This window comes from Bison bison, unplaced genomic scaffold (assembly GCF_000754665.1).
Source record: "Bison bison bison isolate TAMUID 2011002044 unplaced genomic scaffold, Bison_UMD1.0 scf7180017864371, whole genome shotgun sequence".
In the NCBI taxonomy this organism is placed as follows: Eukaryota; Metazoa; Chordata; class Mammalia; order Artiodactyla; family Bovidae; genus Bison; species Bison bison.
This window is the reverse complement of record NW_011494943.1, coordinates 16,634,595-16,649,814: the sequence shown is the minus strand read 5'-3', so window position 1 is coordinate 16,649,814 and position 15,220 is coordinate 16,634,595. Positions and strand designations below refer to the sequence as shown.

The following is a 15,220-nucleotide window of genomic DNA, read 5'->3' as shown; positions in this document are numbered from 1 at the left end:
ACTCTCACATCCATACTTAACTACTGGGAAAACCATAGCTTTAACTAGATGGACCTTTGTTGGCAAAGTAATGTCTCTGCTTTTTAACTTGCTAAGTTGGTCATTGCTTTTCTTCCAAGAAACAAGCGTCTTTTAATTTCATGGCTGCAATCACCAGCTGCAGTGATTTTGGAGCCCAAGAAAATAAAGTCTGTCACTGTTTCCATTATTTCCCCATCTATTTGCCATGAAGTGATGGGACTGGATGCCATGATCTTAGTTTTCTGAATGTTGAGTTTTAAGCCAACTTTTTCACTTTCCTCTTTCACTTTCATCAAGAGGCTCTTTAGTTCTTTGCTTTCGCAATAAGGGTGGTGTCTGTGCATATCTGAGATTATTGATATTTCTCCCGGCAGTCCTGATTCCAGCTTGTGCTTCATCCAGCCTGGCATTTCACATGATGTACTCTGCATATAAGTTAAATAAGCAGGGTATCTTTATTTAACCTTAAAGTATATGGAAATAAATATTTTACCACTTTCAAGTAAAATATAGAAATTTTACCAATGTGTAGGTCTTTTTACCTTCTGATTTTATCTTCTGATTTTCTTATGTATTACAACTACATTCTTGGAAAGCATACCAGATAATATAATGTTTCGCTTTCAATGATTAAACATATTTTAAACTACCAAGAGGAGAGGAATAGTCATATTTAACCAAATTTTTGCCATTATATATTTTTCTTCTTTCATATTGACTGCTTACATGTCTTTTGAATATCATGCTTTTAATAATTTCAAAGGATTAAGCTTCTGTATGAAAAACTTCTTTTAATCATTTTTTTAAAAGCGCAGATCTACTAAAAATGAATTAGCTGTATTTTTCTTCATCTGAGAATATCTTTATTTTCTCTACTTTCTGAAGGATATTTTTATTGGATATAGGATTCTGAGTTGACAGTTATTTTCTTTTAACATTTTAAAATGTTGTTCTTTTTACTTTTGACTTCCACAGTTTCTGAAAAGAAACCTGATGTTATCCAAATAATAAAATACACTGTTTTTCTCTGACTGCTTTCAAGATACTTTCTTTTTTCTTTAGTTTTTAGCCATTTGATTATGATGCTTTGGGAGTGTGTTTTTTTGAGTTTATCCTTTTGGGGTTCACTGAACTTCTTGGATCTATCTTGTCAAACTTGCAATCTTCTGTCATTGTAACTTCAAATATTTGTTCTGCACCACATTTTCTCCCCTGCCTTCTTGAGACTGCAAAGACACAAATGTTAGCCCTCTTTGATGTTGTCACACAGATCCTTGACACTTTGTTAATCTTGTTTTCATTCTTATTTACCTCTACTGTTTAAATTGAATAATTTCAACTAATGTGCCTTCAGTTTCATAAACTATCCCTCTGACATCTCCATTATGTTGTTGAACCTATCTGATTAATTTTTTTTACTTTAATTATTATATTTTTAAGTTTTAAATTTCCAAATTTGGTTCTTCTTTATATCTTTTGTTTTCTGAGACTTTCTATCTTTCTGAGTGTTGGGTTTTTTTCCACTGTAATTTGGAGCATTTTTTGAATAGATCCTTAGAAGTTTATTTATTTATTTGGCTGTGTTGGGTCTTAGTTGCAGCATGCAGGAGCTTCATTGCATCATGCAGGATCTTTCATTGTGGTGCATGGGCTCTCTAATTATGATGCTTAGGCTCAGTAGTTGTGGTACCTGGGCTTAGTTGCTCTGGTGTATGTGGGATCTTAGTTCTCAGGGATTGAACCTGTGTCCCCTGAATTGCAAGGCAGATTCTTAACCCCTGGACCACCTGGGAGCTCCTTGCTTGAAAGTTTTTATAAGGCAATTTCAATGTCTTTTTCAACTTGGTCTTGACATCAGTTGCTTGTCTTTTCCCATGCAAACTGAGATTTTCTTTGTTCTTCACATGTGAAGTGGTTTTGAATTATATCTTGGACATTTTGAAGATTAAGTTGTGAGACTGTGGGTCTAAAATTCTTTGAAAATTCTATGGAAAATGTTGAAATCTAGTTTTGGCAGGAATTTGACTCAATTTGGTTTAGGCCACAAATTTCAATTAATTTTCTGTGTTTTTCAGTTTCAATATCAGTTTGTTTTTCATAGCCTTTGCAGTGCTATTCAAATCTGTGTGTCATCCAGAGCCAAAGTGGAACTTGGGTAGTGGTCTATCCTGAAGTTTAGTTCTCAGAGTCATGGTGTATTGTTTAGGGCCAAATTCATGCATGTGCCGATCAGGGGTGAGTGCAGGAGTTTATAAGCAGCTTTATGAGATACTTTTCCTGAGCTACTCCCTCTCCACAATCTATTTAGTACTTTTTAATCTCTGAGAGCTCTCATTTTTGTTTCTCTAGCTGAAAACAGTGATTTACTTAACAACACTCTGCTACACAGTTCTATATCAATGCCCATGTCTAAGGCCAAGTGGCCAAAGGACACAGAGAGAATAAAAGCAACTTGCTAATATATTCCTCTACTTTTTTGAATATATAAAATATGCTAATAATTACTGTGTTAATGTATTTGTATGATAGTTTTATGAGCTCTTCCATTTCTGAACCAGTTTCTATCAATTGATTTTTTCTGCTCATTGTGGCTTATATTTTCCTATTATTTTGGTTGCCTAGTAGTTTTTGATGGGATACGATACATTGTGAAGTTTATGTTATTTGCTGACTTGTAGCATTCCTTTAAATAGTGTTGGATTTTGTCCTGATGCAGTTGAGTTACTTGGAATCAGTTAGGTCCTTTGGAAGCTTGTTTTCTAAAGTTTTTTAAGGGTGATCTCAGAGCAGCTTTTAATGCTAATTTAGCTCCACTACTAAGGTAGCATTCTTCAGATGATTCTACTAGATGTCCCATATATTATAAGATCTTTCTGCTTTGGTTGGTGAGATCATAAATTATTCTTAGGAATTGTTCTACCTATAATTTTCTGGTAATTCTTTCCTTGTTATTAGGTCATGCTCTCTCAGGTATGTGCAGATCAGTACTCAGCCAAAGTGTCAAGCAGACCCCTTCACTGATCTCCAGAGCTCAGCAGTTCTGTTTTCTCTTTGCTCTCATATTCTAGCCTCTTTGGCCTTTCTAATCTCTTCTCTCTACTCATTCAGACCAGTGGGCTCTATTTAGGTTTTACTTTCCTGTGCTGTGGAAACTGTCCAGACAGTAAGCTAGTGCAGTGGTAGGGCTCAGCTCATTTGTTACCCTTCTTTAAAGGATTACTGTCCTATGCTACCTCTTGTCTGATGTCTGAAAATTGTTCTTTTTCACATATCTTGTCCAGTTTTTCAGTTGCTTAAAGTTGGAGGGTAAAGTTAGTTCCTATTATGATGTCTTGGCCAATAGCAGAAATGTCAAAGATTTTGTTTTTTTACCCTATTCCTTTTTGAGAGGTAGCACTTAGAGGTCAATGTCTTTATCTTCAAGGATTTCTAGACTTTTTATACATAAAACTAATAAAATGTTATATGTCAATTACAAAAAAAAAAAAAAATAATAATAATAATAAAATAATTTTAAGTTTCTAAATTTTTAAAGGAGAAGACAATGGCACTCCACTCCAGTACTGTTGCCTGGGAAATCCCATGGATGGAGGAGCCTGGTAGGCTACAGTCCATGGGATCGCTAAGAGTCGGACACGACTGAGTGACTTCACTTTTACTTTTCACTTAAAATCCAAACACTTTCCTTCAGTTGTTCATTGTAATACACCCTAAGCTAAGAAACTTTTTTTTTTCCTCTAAATGAAATGTCTTCATAATCAATATTGTATTGCTACTCTATTAGAAGTCTCTTGTTTTCTTTGGTTTTATAGGAACTTGATGCTCTCATGGAATTATTTTGAGGGTCAAGTGTTATAACATTTGATATATTTTTAAATGTGTTATTCAAATGCAAGGTACTATTCTGAGCCATGGGATGGATTTTGTAAATGAAGCCCCAACTTGGATATTAATATTTTTATAAAAACTTTATTTTATGTATGAAGTTACTAACCTCCTGCAAATGCTGCAAATTTTTAAGAGGGTTATTATTTTACTGTCTTACTTTAGGAGAGTATCATTTTATTTATAAAGTGTTCTAACTTTTTAAATATTTAAAAATTTCCCTTTACAACTTCTTCATATTTCTGCACCCTCATAACTAAGGGATTTGTATCTATATTGGTTTATTAGTCTATTATCTTTCTGAATTGGGAAAGAGTAAGGAATGAGAACCATGTACTTCAGTAGGCTTTTGCTTTAGATTCAGTGTTGCTATGAATAGTGTTGGATGGAAGTATTTAACTATATTAAACCAGTAGATTATATTTAACCTAGTCAATAGTTAACCTTTTGGTCATCAGCTGTATTAGTTATTAACTTCATCTGATGTATTTGAGCAAATGATAATGTCTTGAAAAGTTTTCATGAGGACGTAAGTATTGTTTTTAAAAGGCTTTACAAATTGTACAGGTAAATGAATTAATGGATGTTTCTTTTGCTTAGCAATTATGGAAGGAACAGCCTTGGATGAAGCTACTTCAAGAAAGTTATCCAATGTGTCAGGATGCTATCCACAATATAGGAAGAAAAGCATTTTATCTTCTGGACTGTCTGAATCATCATTATTCCAAAAGTCAAATACAAAGAGCCTCCAAAATCATAAAATTATGAGTGAGAATGATGACTATGAATTTAAAAGACCAAAAAATATTTTGCAAATAAGAAAATTCCAGGATGAGATTGATAGCAGTGATATAGAATTCCAGGAACCATATTCAAAGGATGGCATGAACTTTAAGAAAAGTTCAGAGAAAGATGAAATTCATGACTCAAAGTCTAAACCACAAGACTTGAAGCATGTTTCAGGCCTCAAAAAGTCCCTGGATAAAAGTGATATTTTTAGTATCCCAAAACTTCAGAAGCCAGCTGTGAGAAGGAGCTCTAGTCTTCTAAAACAAGTTTCATCTAAGGAAAAAACTGCAATTAATGCTCTGGGTCAGTATCATATATGTAAGACAACATCTGGGCCCTTTAGTTATTATAGATATGAGCTGAAGTAAGCAATTATTAGACAGTTGTAGGCATTTCAATTGTCAATACTCTGGATAACCATCACTTTTGGAATTCAGGCCAGGGATACAATACTGTGGTTTTGATAGCAGTTCCTTTCCAGATGCTCTCTTTTTAGGGGGAGCATGAGTTTGAGTGAACTCCGGGAGTTGGTGATGGACAGGGAGGCCTGGCGTGCTGCAATTCATGGGGTCGCAAAGAGTCGGACACAACTGAGCGACTGAACTGAACTGAACTGAACTTGGGCTGAGAAGTTTATTCAGTGATTAATTGGAATCACTCAAGTTCAGAGGATGAGATGGTTGGATGGCATCACTGACTCAATGGACATGAGTTTGAGTAAATTCCAGGAGATGGTGAAGGATAGGGAAGCCTGGTGTGCTGCAGTCTGTGGGGTTGCAGAGAGCCAGACATGACTTAGCAACTGAACAAGTTCCCGAGAAAGTAGAGGGCCAATTTTCCTTTGGAAATGCTTTTTTTTTTTGGTCATTTATTTAACCAATTATATATGAAGTCTATGTGAAATTTTTGCTCAGAGTTCCATAATTTAAATTTAGGATATCCATAGTACTTCAGGTATTCTTTTTTTTTTTTTAATTTTAATTGGAAGGTAATTACAATATTGTGATTTTTTTGCCATACATTCACATGAATCAGCCATGGGTGTACAGTGTGTTCCCATCCTGAATCCCCCTCCCACCTCCCTCCCCATCCCATCCCTCAGGGTCATCCCAGTGCACTAGCCCTGAGCACCCTGTCTCATGAATCGAACCTGGACTGGAGATCTGTTTCACACATGATAATATACATGTTTCAATGCTATTCTCTCAAATCATCCCACCCTCGCCTTCTCCCAGAGTCCAAAAGTCTGTTCTTTACATCTGTGTCTCTTTTGCTGTCTTGCATATATGGTCATCATTACCATCTTTCTAAATTCCATATATATGCATTAATGTACTGTATTGGTGTTTTTCTTTCTGACTTACTTCACTCTGTATAATAGGCTTCAGTTTCATCCACCTCATTAGAACTGATTCAAATGCATTCTTTTTAATAGCTGAGTAATATTCCATTGTGTATATGTACCACAACTTTCTTATCCATTTGTCTGCTGATGGGCATCAATTTGCTTCCATGTCCTGGCTATTGTAAACAGTGCTGTGATGAACATTGGGGTATACGTGTCTCTTTCAGTTCTGGTTTCCTCCGTGTGTATGCCCAGCAGTGGGATTGCTGGGTTGTATGGCAGTTCTATTTCCAGATTTTTAAGGAATCTCCACACTGTTCAGGTATTATTTCTTATGGATGTGGGAATATTAAGAGAAAATAATTAATAGTATACATCTCAGATCCCTAAGTCTTTATGATATTCCTCAAAGATGAGCATTGACTTCCCAGCCAGAGTATGTTTTTCTCTTATGTACTACTTATATCATGGAAGTATTGTGTATGTGCATGCATGCTTAGTCACTTCAGTCATGTCCAACTCTTTGCAACACTATGGACCATAACCCACCAGGCTTCTCTGTCCATGGGCTTCTCCAAGGAAGAATGCTGGAGTGGGTTGCCATGTCCTTCTCCAGGGACATATTGTGTAAGGAACCCACTTGAACACTCCTTTCTATAGACCTCAGCTGGAGTTAATTTATATTTGTTTTATTTCAAGAAATTTACCGGCCTTTAAAAATTATATTTAGTACTGACTGTAGTTGTTAAGATGAACGCTTTGTGAATCATTAGTGATTCTTATTCCCTGGTGGCTCAGATGTTAACAAATCTGCCTGCAGTGCAGGAGACCTGGGTTCAATCCCTGGGTCAAAAAGATCCCCTGGAGAAGGGAATGGCAACCCACTCCAGTATTCTTGCTTGGAGAATCCATGGACAGAGGAGTCTGGTGGGCTACCATCCACAGGGTCGCAAAGAGTTGAACATGATGGAGCGACTAACACACACACATGCATGCTTCTAATAACTCAGTTGAAAAAGGAGTGTTATCTATTAAGGAGGCATAAAGATGTTTATTCCGATTCCTTTACTGATGCACTGCTTTTATGCCATGCCTTATTTCTGTCTCTGAGTTTTCTTGTATTTCATTAAGAATTAAAGCTCTGATTAAGGGAATAATGGAGTAGCAGGCATTTAGCCAGTGGGTAGAACAGGATTGTGGTAGAAAGTGGTTATCTACCTTGCTGGTATCACTAAAATCAAATGATTTCACCTACCACTGTCATACTTAGCATTCTGTATTTGGAAAAGGATAAAATAGTTTATCTCATACAACTTCTCCAAATAAACTGATGATGATTGAGCATCTGTGAAATGTGACTGCCACTTGATTTACATTTAAAAAACATTTAACATTTTTCATTATTAAATAATTTTAAATTCATAAGAATTACACAGAAATGAAAACATTTCTACATACTCTTCATCTAACGTTCTGACCTATTAATATCTTATATAACCACAGTATAACAAAAAACTGGAAAATTAACACTGATACAACAATATTTACTAATATAGGACCTTATTAAAAATTTGACTGTTTTTCTATGAATGTCCTGTTTCTGATCCAGAATCTCATTCAGGACCACATGTTACACTTAGTTGTCATGTGTCCTAGTCTCCTTCAATCTGGGATGGTTTTTCAATATTTCATGACCTTGATACTTTGGAAGAGCATTGACTAGTTGTTTTGTGTAGTGTCCCTCTACACAAAAGGGTTTTTGTATTTGGGTTTTCTTGTATTTCTTCATGAATAAATTCAGGGTATACATTTTTGCCAGGATACAACAGAGGTGATATTTTTCCCATTTCAGTACATTATATTAGGAAGCTCATTACGGTCATGTGTGTCTGCTAGAATTTTATAATTTTGAAGGTTGTGAACTGAAAAATGGTAGGTAAAGTGATAGGATGGGAGAGAACTCTCAATTTTTGTCTGAAATCTTGAAATTTAAACATGACACATTGATGTTTTGATCTCTTGGACTCCTTCATTATATTTTAATCAGAAACAAGCTGCAGGGAATTCCTTGGCAGTCCAGTGGTTGGGACTCTGTGCTTTCACAGCTAAATGTCTGGGTTCAGTCCCTGTTTGGGGAATTAAGATCTACAAGCTGTGTGATATGCCCCCCCACCAAACAAAGAATCAAACCTCATTGGCTGGGCCACTGGAACAGATTGATCCTCCAAACAAATAGTTTATAAATGTTCATAGAATTTCAAGACAGTTTTGTGTTTGAGCTGTAAGAGAAACATTAGGCATAATGTAAGATACAACATAAATATGAAGAGTTTTAAGGTGGTATTAAGTAAAACTTGATTTCTGATTATAAGAAAAAGACTTTAGCTGCCAATTATTGCTAACATAAATTATGTTGCTGAATAGTCTTCCACATTTTGTATATTTAGGAAATGTCTGTGAAACTATCAAAAAACTCCAAGAAAATTACATAGATGCAGAAGAACTTCAGTCCATTTTGCCTTCAATAGGAATTACTTTATCAGATAAAGAATTCAAGAAGATTGTGACTGAAACTGCTAGAAATGGTGAGAGACTGATAATATCAAACTTTTTGAAAAAAAATTAGATAGTTTTACATGATATTATTAAATGTTGGAGTAAGATCTCTCAACTGGGAATGGAATGGGTCATTCTAAAGAAGATTCAGAAAGAACAAACAAAAATTGGAAGTAGTTATATATAAAATAGGTAACTAATAAGGACCAACTGTATAGCACAGAGAACTTCACTCAGTACTCTGTAATGACCTATATGGGAAAATAATCTAAAAAAAGTGGATATATGTATTACTAATTCACCTTGCTGTAGAGCAAAAACTATTAATAACACAAGGTTGTAAATCAACTATACACCAGTATATACATATATTTTAAAATTGAGAGTAGTAAAAAATGATTTCTGGGAAATTTGATGTAATAGATTGATTTGGAGGGTCTAGGTAGGTCTTTTGTATTTCAGAATTCTTTCTGTAAGGTTCTTCATCACTAGTCCTAGCTGTGTCTTCTAGTGTGGGACAGATCCTGGGGAAAGCTTATCTAGTTACAGAAGAGAGGTTCAAGTAGCAAGACTGCGATACCCCAAAGGTTCAAAAATCTCTCAGTAAATAGCCTAGGGAGTCCAAGAAGAAATAATTGGAGATTCTAAAATGTAGAGGGAGTACTGTAGCTAGGAATTTAGGGCTAGTGATACTTAATCAAGGCAAGCAGTTATTAAATAGCATCTAGGAATAAAATAGCATATCTCACTCACCAGCCTAAGTTTAGGGCAGAGTTTGAGTTTCTAAGAAAGGTTTTTGTGTTAGAGAAGTTGCTTTATCATTAAGTAAGAATTTTCCACAGCAAAAGTTCAGTTGAAAAGAGGGCATAGGCAACATTTTGGGAAAAGACTGACAGAAATAACATTAGAAGTGAATTAGACCCTGAGCAAAACTGTTAGGTAAGGCAAATAAGAAAGAAGGATTGATTTTTTAAAAAAAATCTAAGGAGTAGAGATCAGAGTAAATGGTTACCAGGGGTAAGTGTTGGGGGTGGAACAAAATGGGTAAAAGAGATCAATTGTATGATAACAGATGGAAACTACATTTTTGGTAGTGAGCACAGTGTAGCGTATATTGAGGTAGAAATATACATGTAATGCTGTAGATGAATATTACCTTAATACAAAATAAATTTTAAAAAATCTAAAGGGTAGAAGCCACTAAATTTTTTCAGCCTTTTTTCTGATTATCAGGATTAGTATGAACACTGTGGAAGGTTTGTACCTAAAATAGGTGTTGTTTGGACTAGCTGGATACTGGGGGTAGGGATTGGGGATATGTGGGTCTGTTAGGGCTGGTTAGCATTGTCAAGGTATCAGTGGATAGTATATTGGTTGACTGGGTTTTCATAATTATGTGAAATAGACTCATTAGCTTTCTCATGGTCCATCTCTTTGGGCACCTTTCCTTTTTCCTGTATCTATCAAGAACTGAGTACCTAACCCTGTCCTTTGCACTTTATAATAAACATTGAAAAAGCAGGGACTGTGTCTTACTTACTTTGGTGTCCTTGGTGCCTAGCATAGTTCTTGGCACTAATATACTCTCAGTGATTGTTGAAATGAAATGAACAGACCTAATTTAGAAAGACTCATCTAGGGAGACAGGCTATGTAGAAGAAATAAGCTGATGATTAAGTGAAGGTAAGTATTTTTTTTCATAGTTGTATTAAAATGTGAATTTGCCTTTTACACAAAAGTATGGCAACCCACTCCAGTGTTCTCGCCTGGAGAATCCTAGGGACTGGGGAGCCTGGTGGGCTGCTGTCTATGGGGTCGCACAGAGTTGGACACGACTGAAGTGACTTAGCAGCAGCAGCAGCAGCATAATAGAATGTATCATCTCAACTTTTTATTTTACAGAAAATGGAATGGTGAAATTAGATGACTTTGTGAGTGCTGTCTCTAAAGAGCAAAATCTTCCTGAATATGATGGTAGGTAGGAAGTTTATTTTAAAGTCATTTGAGGAAAGAGCAGTTAGGTTGAGGAGAATTAGGTTCAATGAACTAAATTTGCTTTTTTATGTACTAATAATTACAAAACCTTTAACAAGCCATTGGCAGTTTTTTAAAAACTTTACGTATCATGGTACTAAGAATTAACTTGCTTACTTCACAGAATTGTTATGTGGATTTTATGAACTGGAGAGTGCTATACCCATGTACAGTAATGATAATGATAATGAGGAGGTCAAATAGGTAATTAGCTCCATTATTAGCTATTGATGAATGATTTACTTTTTTAAGGAGGAACTTGTTTGAATCAAATACTTTGGTTTATCTTTGTTTTAGAACATTAAAAAAGAAACAGTTCTATTGAGGTAAAATTTACATACATAGAATCTCCCATGCACTGATTTACAAATTTATAGTCACACCACAATCTAGTTTTTTATTATTTGCAATATTTTAATGTTTTATATAAATAATTAATTTTTTTCTGTGAGATTAAAAAGCAATGAAAGTTATGAAGGCATGCTGTTTTATTTCCTTCTGTTTATTCATATGCTTAAAAAGAAGTTAACTTTCTGTCTCTCCTTAAAGACTTCTCAGATAAGAAAAAATTAATCCAAAGGAAGAAACTTCCTTTTATACCTAGATGAAGAATCTCATGTTAAAAGCTATATTATCATTTGTCATTTCTGGTTAATATAAGTGCTTAAATCTCTGGATTCCTTCAAGATGCTAGTAGTAAATTGGTTTCTTGAATGCTTCACCATGCAATCATTCATTCACAAATTCAATCATTCTTTCATTGCTATTTTGTGAAGTAGTGTCTGTCTTGGTCATAGCTGACTCTTTGCTCTGGGTCTTTGTTGTGGTGCACAGGCTTTTTTTAGTTGTGACGAGTGGGCTTTTGTTGTGGCGCATAGGCTTTTTCTAGTTGCAGTGCACGTGGGTTTAGTTGCTCCACAGCATATGGGATCTTAGTTCCCTGACCAGGGATTGAACCTGTATCTCCTGCACTGGAAGGCAGATTCTTAGCCACTGGACCACCAGGCAAGTCTCACCATCTTACCAATTTTTAAATGTACATTTCAGTAATTTTAGTTTTAAGTGCATTCACATTGTTGTGCAACCAATCTCCAGAGCTTTTTATCTTACAAAATTGAAACTCTTATCAGTTCAGTTCAGTTCAGTTGCTGAGTCGTGTCCGACTCTTTGCAACCCCATGGACTGCAGCATGCCAGGCTTCCCTGTCCATCACTGTCTCCTGGCATTTGCCTCCCTGTCCATCACCAATTCCCAGAGTTTACTCACTCATGTCCATCGAGTCAGTGATGTCATCCAACCATCTCATCCTCTGTTGTCCCCTTCTCCTCCTGCCTTCAATCTTTCCCAACATCAGGGTCTTTTCAAATCAATCAGTTCTTTGCATCAGGTGGCAAAGTGTATTGGAGTTTCAGCTTCAGCATCAGTCCTTCCAATGAATATTCAGAACTGATTTCCTTTAGGATGGACTGGTTGGATCACCTTGCAGTCCAAGGGACTCTCAAGAGTCTTCTCCAGCACCACAGTTCAAAAGCATCAATTCTTTGGTGCTCAGCTTTCTTTATAGTCCAACTCTTACATCCATACATGACTACTGGAAAAACCATAGCTTTAACTAGATGGACCTTTGTTGGCAAAGTAATGTCTCTGCTTTTTAATACGTTGTCTAGGTTGGTCATAACTTTTCTTCCAAGAATCAAGTGTCTTTTAATTTCATGGCTGCAGTCACCATCTGCAGTGATTTTGGAGCCCCGCCACCCAAATAAAGTCTGTCACTGTTTCCATTGTTTCTCCATCTATTTGCCATGAAGTGATGGGACCAGATGCCATGATCTTAGTTTTCTGAATGTTGAGTTTTAAGCCAACTTTTTCACTCTCCTCTTTCACTTTCATCAAGAGGCTCTTTAGTTCTTCTTCGCTTTCTGCCGTAAGGGTGGTAACATCTGCACATCTGGGGTTATTGATATTTCTCCCAGCAATCTTGATTCCAGCTTGTGCTTAATCTGTATACCAGTTATATCTATATACCGATACCAGTTAAATAAAAATTACCCATCCTTGACCCTCCATCTCTGGAAATCATCATTCTACAATACTTTCTGTTTCTGTGAATTTGTTCACTTGAGATACCCTAGTAGAATCATACAGCATTTGTCTTTCTGTGACTGGCTTATTTTGTTTATCATAATGCCCTCAAGATCTGTGTTGTAGCATGTATCAGAATTTCCTTCCTTTTTCATGTTGAATAATATTCCCCTGTGGACCTAACAGAAGCAGAAGATTTTTTTTTTTTAATTTAATTTTATTTTTAAACTTTATAATATTGTATTAGTTTTGCCAAATATCGAAATGAATCCGCCACAGGTATACCTGTGTTCCTCATCCTGAACCCTCCTCCCTCCTCCCTCCCCATACCCTCCTTCTGGGTCATCCCAGTGCACCAGCCCCAAGCATTCAGTATCATGCATCAAACCTGGACTGGCGACTCATCTCATACATGATATTATACATGTTTCAATGCCATTCTCCCAAATCTCCCCACCCTCTCCCTCCCCCACAGAGTCCGTAAGACTGATCTATATATAGGTGTCTCTTTTGCTATCTCGTACACAGGGTTATTGTTACCATCTTTCTAAATTCCATATATATGCGTTAGTATACTGTATTGGTGTTTTTCTTTCTGGCTTACTTCACTCTGTATAATAGGCTCCAGTTTCATCCACCTCATTAGAAGTGATTCAAATGTATTCTTTTTAATGGCTGAGTAATACTCCATTGTGTATATGTACCACAGCTTTCTTATCCATTCATCTGCTGATGGGCATCTAGGTTGCTTCCATGTCCTGGCTATTATAAACAGTGCTGCGATGAACATTGGGGTACATGTGTCTCTTTCCCTTCTGGTTTCCTCGGTGTGTATGCCCAGCAGTGGGATTGCTGGATCATAAGGCAGTTCTATTTCCAGTTTTTTAAGGAATCTCCACACTGTTCTCCATAGTGGCTGTACTTGTTTGCATTCCCACCAACAGTGTAAGAGGGTTCCCTTTTCTCCACACCCTCTCCAGCATATATTGCTTGTAGACTTTTGGATTGCAGCCATTCTGACTGGCGTGAAATGGTACCTCATAGTGGTTTTGATTTGCATTTCTCTGATAATGAGTGATATTGAGCATCTTTTCATGTGTTTGTTAGCCATCTGTATGTCTTCTTGGGAGAAATGTCTATTTAGTTCTTTGGCCCATTTTTTGATTGGGTCATTTATTTTTCTGGAGTTGAGCTGTAAGAGTTGCTTGTATATTTTTGAGATTAGTTGTTTGTCAGTTGCTTCATTTGCTATTATTTTCTCCCATTCTGAAGGCTGCCTTTTCACCTTGCTAATAGTTTCCTTTGTTGTGCAGAAGATTTTAAGTTTAATTAGGTCCCATTTGTTTATTTTTGCTTTTATTTCCAATATTCTGGGAGGTGGGTCATAGAGGATCCTGCTGTGATGTATGTTGGAGAGTGTTTTGCCTATGTTCTCCTCTAGGAGTTTTATAGTTTCTGATCTTACGTTGAGATGTTTAATCCATTTTGAGTTTATTTTTGTGTATGGTGTTAGAAAGTGTTCTAGTTTCATTCTTTTACAAGTGGTTGACCAGATTTCCCAGCACCACTTGTTAAAGAGATTGTCTTTTCTCCATTGTATATTCTTGCCTCCTTTGTCAAAGAAAAGGTGTCCATATGTGTGTGGATTTATCTCTGGGCTTTCTATTTTGTTCCATTGATCAATATTTCTGTCTTTGTGCCAGTACCATACTGTCTTGATAACTGTGGCTTTGTAATAGAGCCTGAAGTCAGGTAGGTTGATTCCTCCAGTTCCATTCTTCTTTCTCAAGATAGCTTTGGCTATTCAAGGTTTTTTGTATTTCCATACAAATTGTGACAGAAGCAGAAGATATTAAGAAGAGATGGCAAGAATACACAGAAGAACTGTACAAAAAAGATCTTCACAACCCAGATAATCACGATGGTGTGATCACTGACCTAGAGCCAGACATCCTGGAATGTGAAGTCAAGTGGGCCTTAGGAAGCATCACTACAAACAAAACTAGAGGAGGTGATGGAATTCCAGTTGAGCTATTTCAAATCCTAAAAAATGATGCTGTGAAAGTGCTGCACTCAACATGCCAGCAAATTTGGAAAACTCAGCAGTGGCCACAGAACCGGAAAAGGTCAGTTTTCATTCCAATCCCAAAGAAAGGCAATGCCAAAGAATGCTCCAACTACCGCACAATTGCACTCATCTCACACGCTAGTAAAGTAATGCTCAAAATTCTCCAAGCCTGGCTTCAGCAGTACGTGAACCTTGAACTTCCTGATGTTCAAGCTGGTTTTAGAAAAGGCAGAGGAACCAGAGATCAAATTGCCAACATCTGCTGGATCATAGAAAAAGCAAGAGAGTTCCAGGAAAACATCTATTTCTGCTTTATTGACTATGTCAAAGCCTTTGACTGTGTGGATCACAATAAACTGTGGAAAATTCTGAAAGAGATGGGAATACCAGACCACCTGATCTGCCTCTTGAGAAATGTGTATGCAGGTCAGGAAGCAACA

General features: G+C 36.4%; 1 protein-coding gene across 1 annotated transcript in view; it reads left to right on the top strand.

Moving 5' to 3' along the window:
• The window catches only part of EFCAB13 (EF-hand calcium binding domain 13), a 175,963-nt gene that overhangs the window by 57,000 nt on the left and 103,743 nt on the right, over positions 1-15,220 (top strand). Inside the window, exons 9-11 of the mRNA XM_010856564.1 lie at positions 4,507-4,998; positions 8,488-8,625; positions 10,499-10,570. Coding sequence (XP_010854866.1) covers positions 4,507-4,998; positions 8,488-8,625; positions 10,499-10,570 — 702 coding nt within the window. The remainder of the gene's footprint in view (positions 1-4,506; positions 4,999-8,487; positions 8,626-10,498; positions 10,571-15,220) is intronic.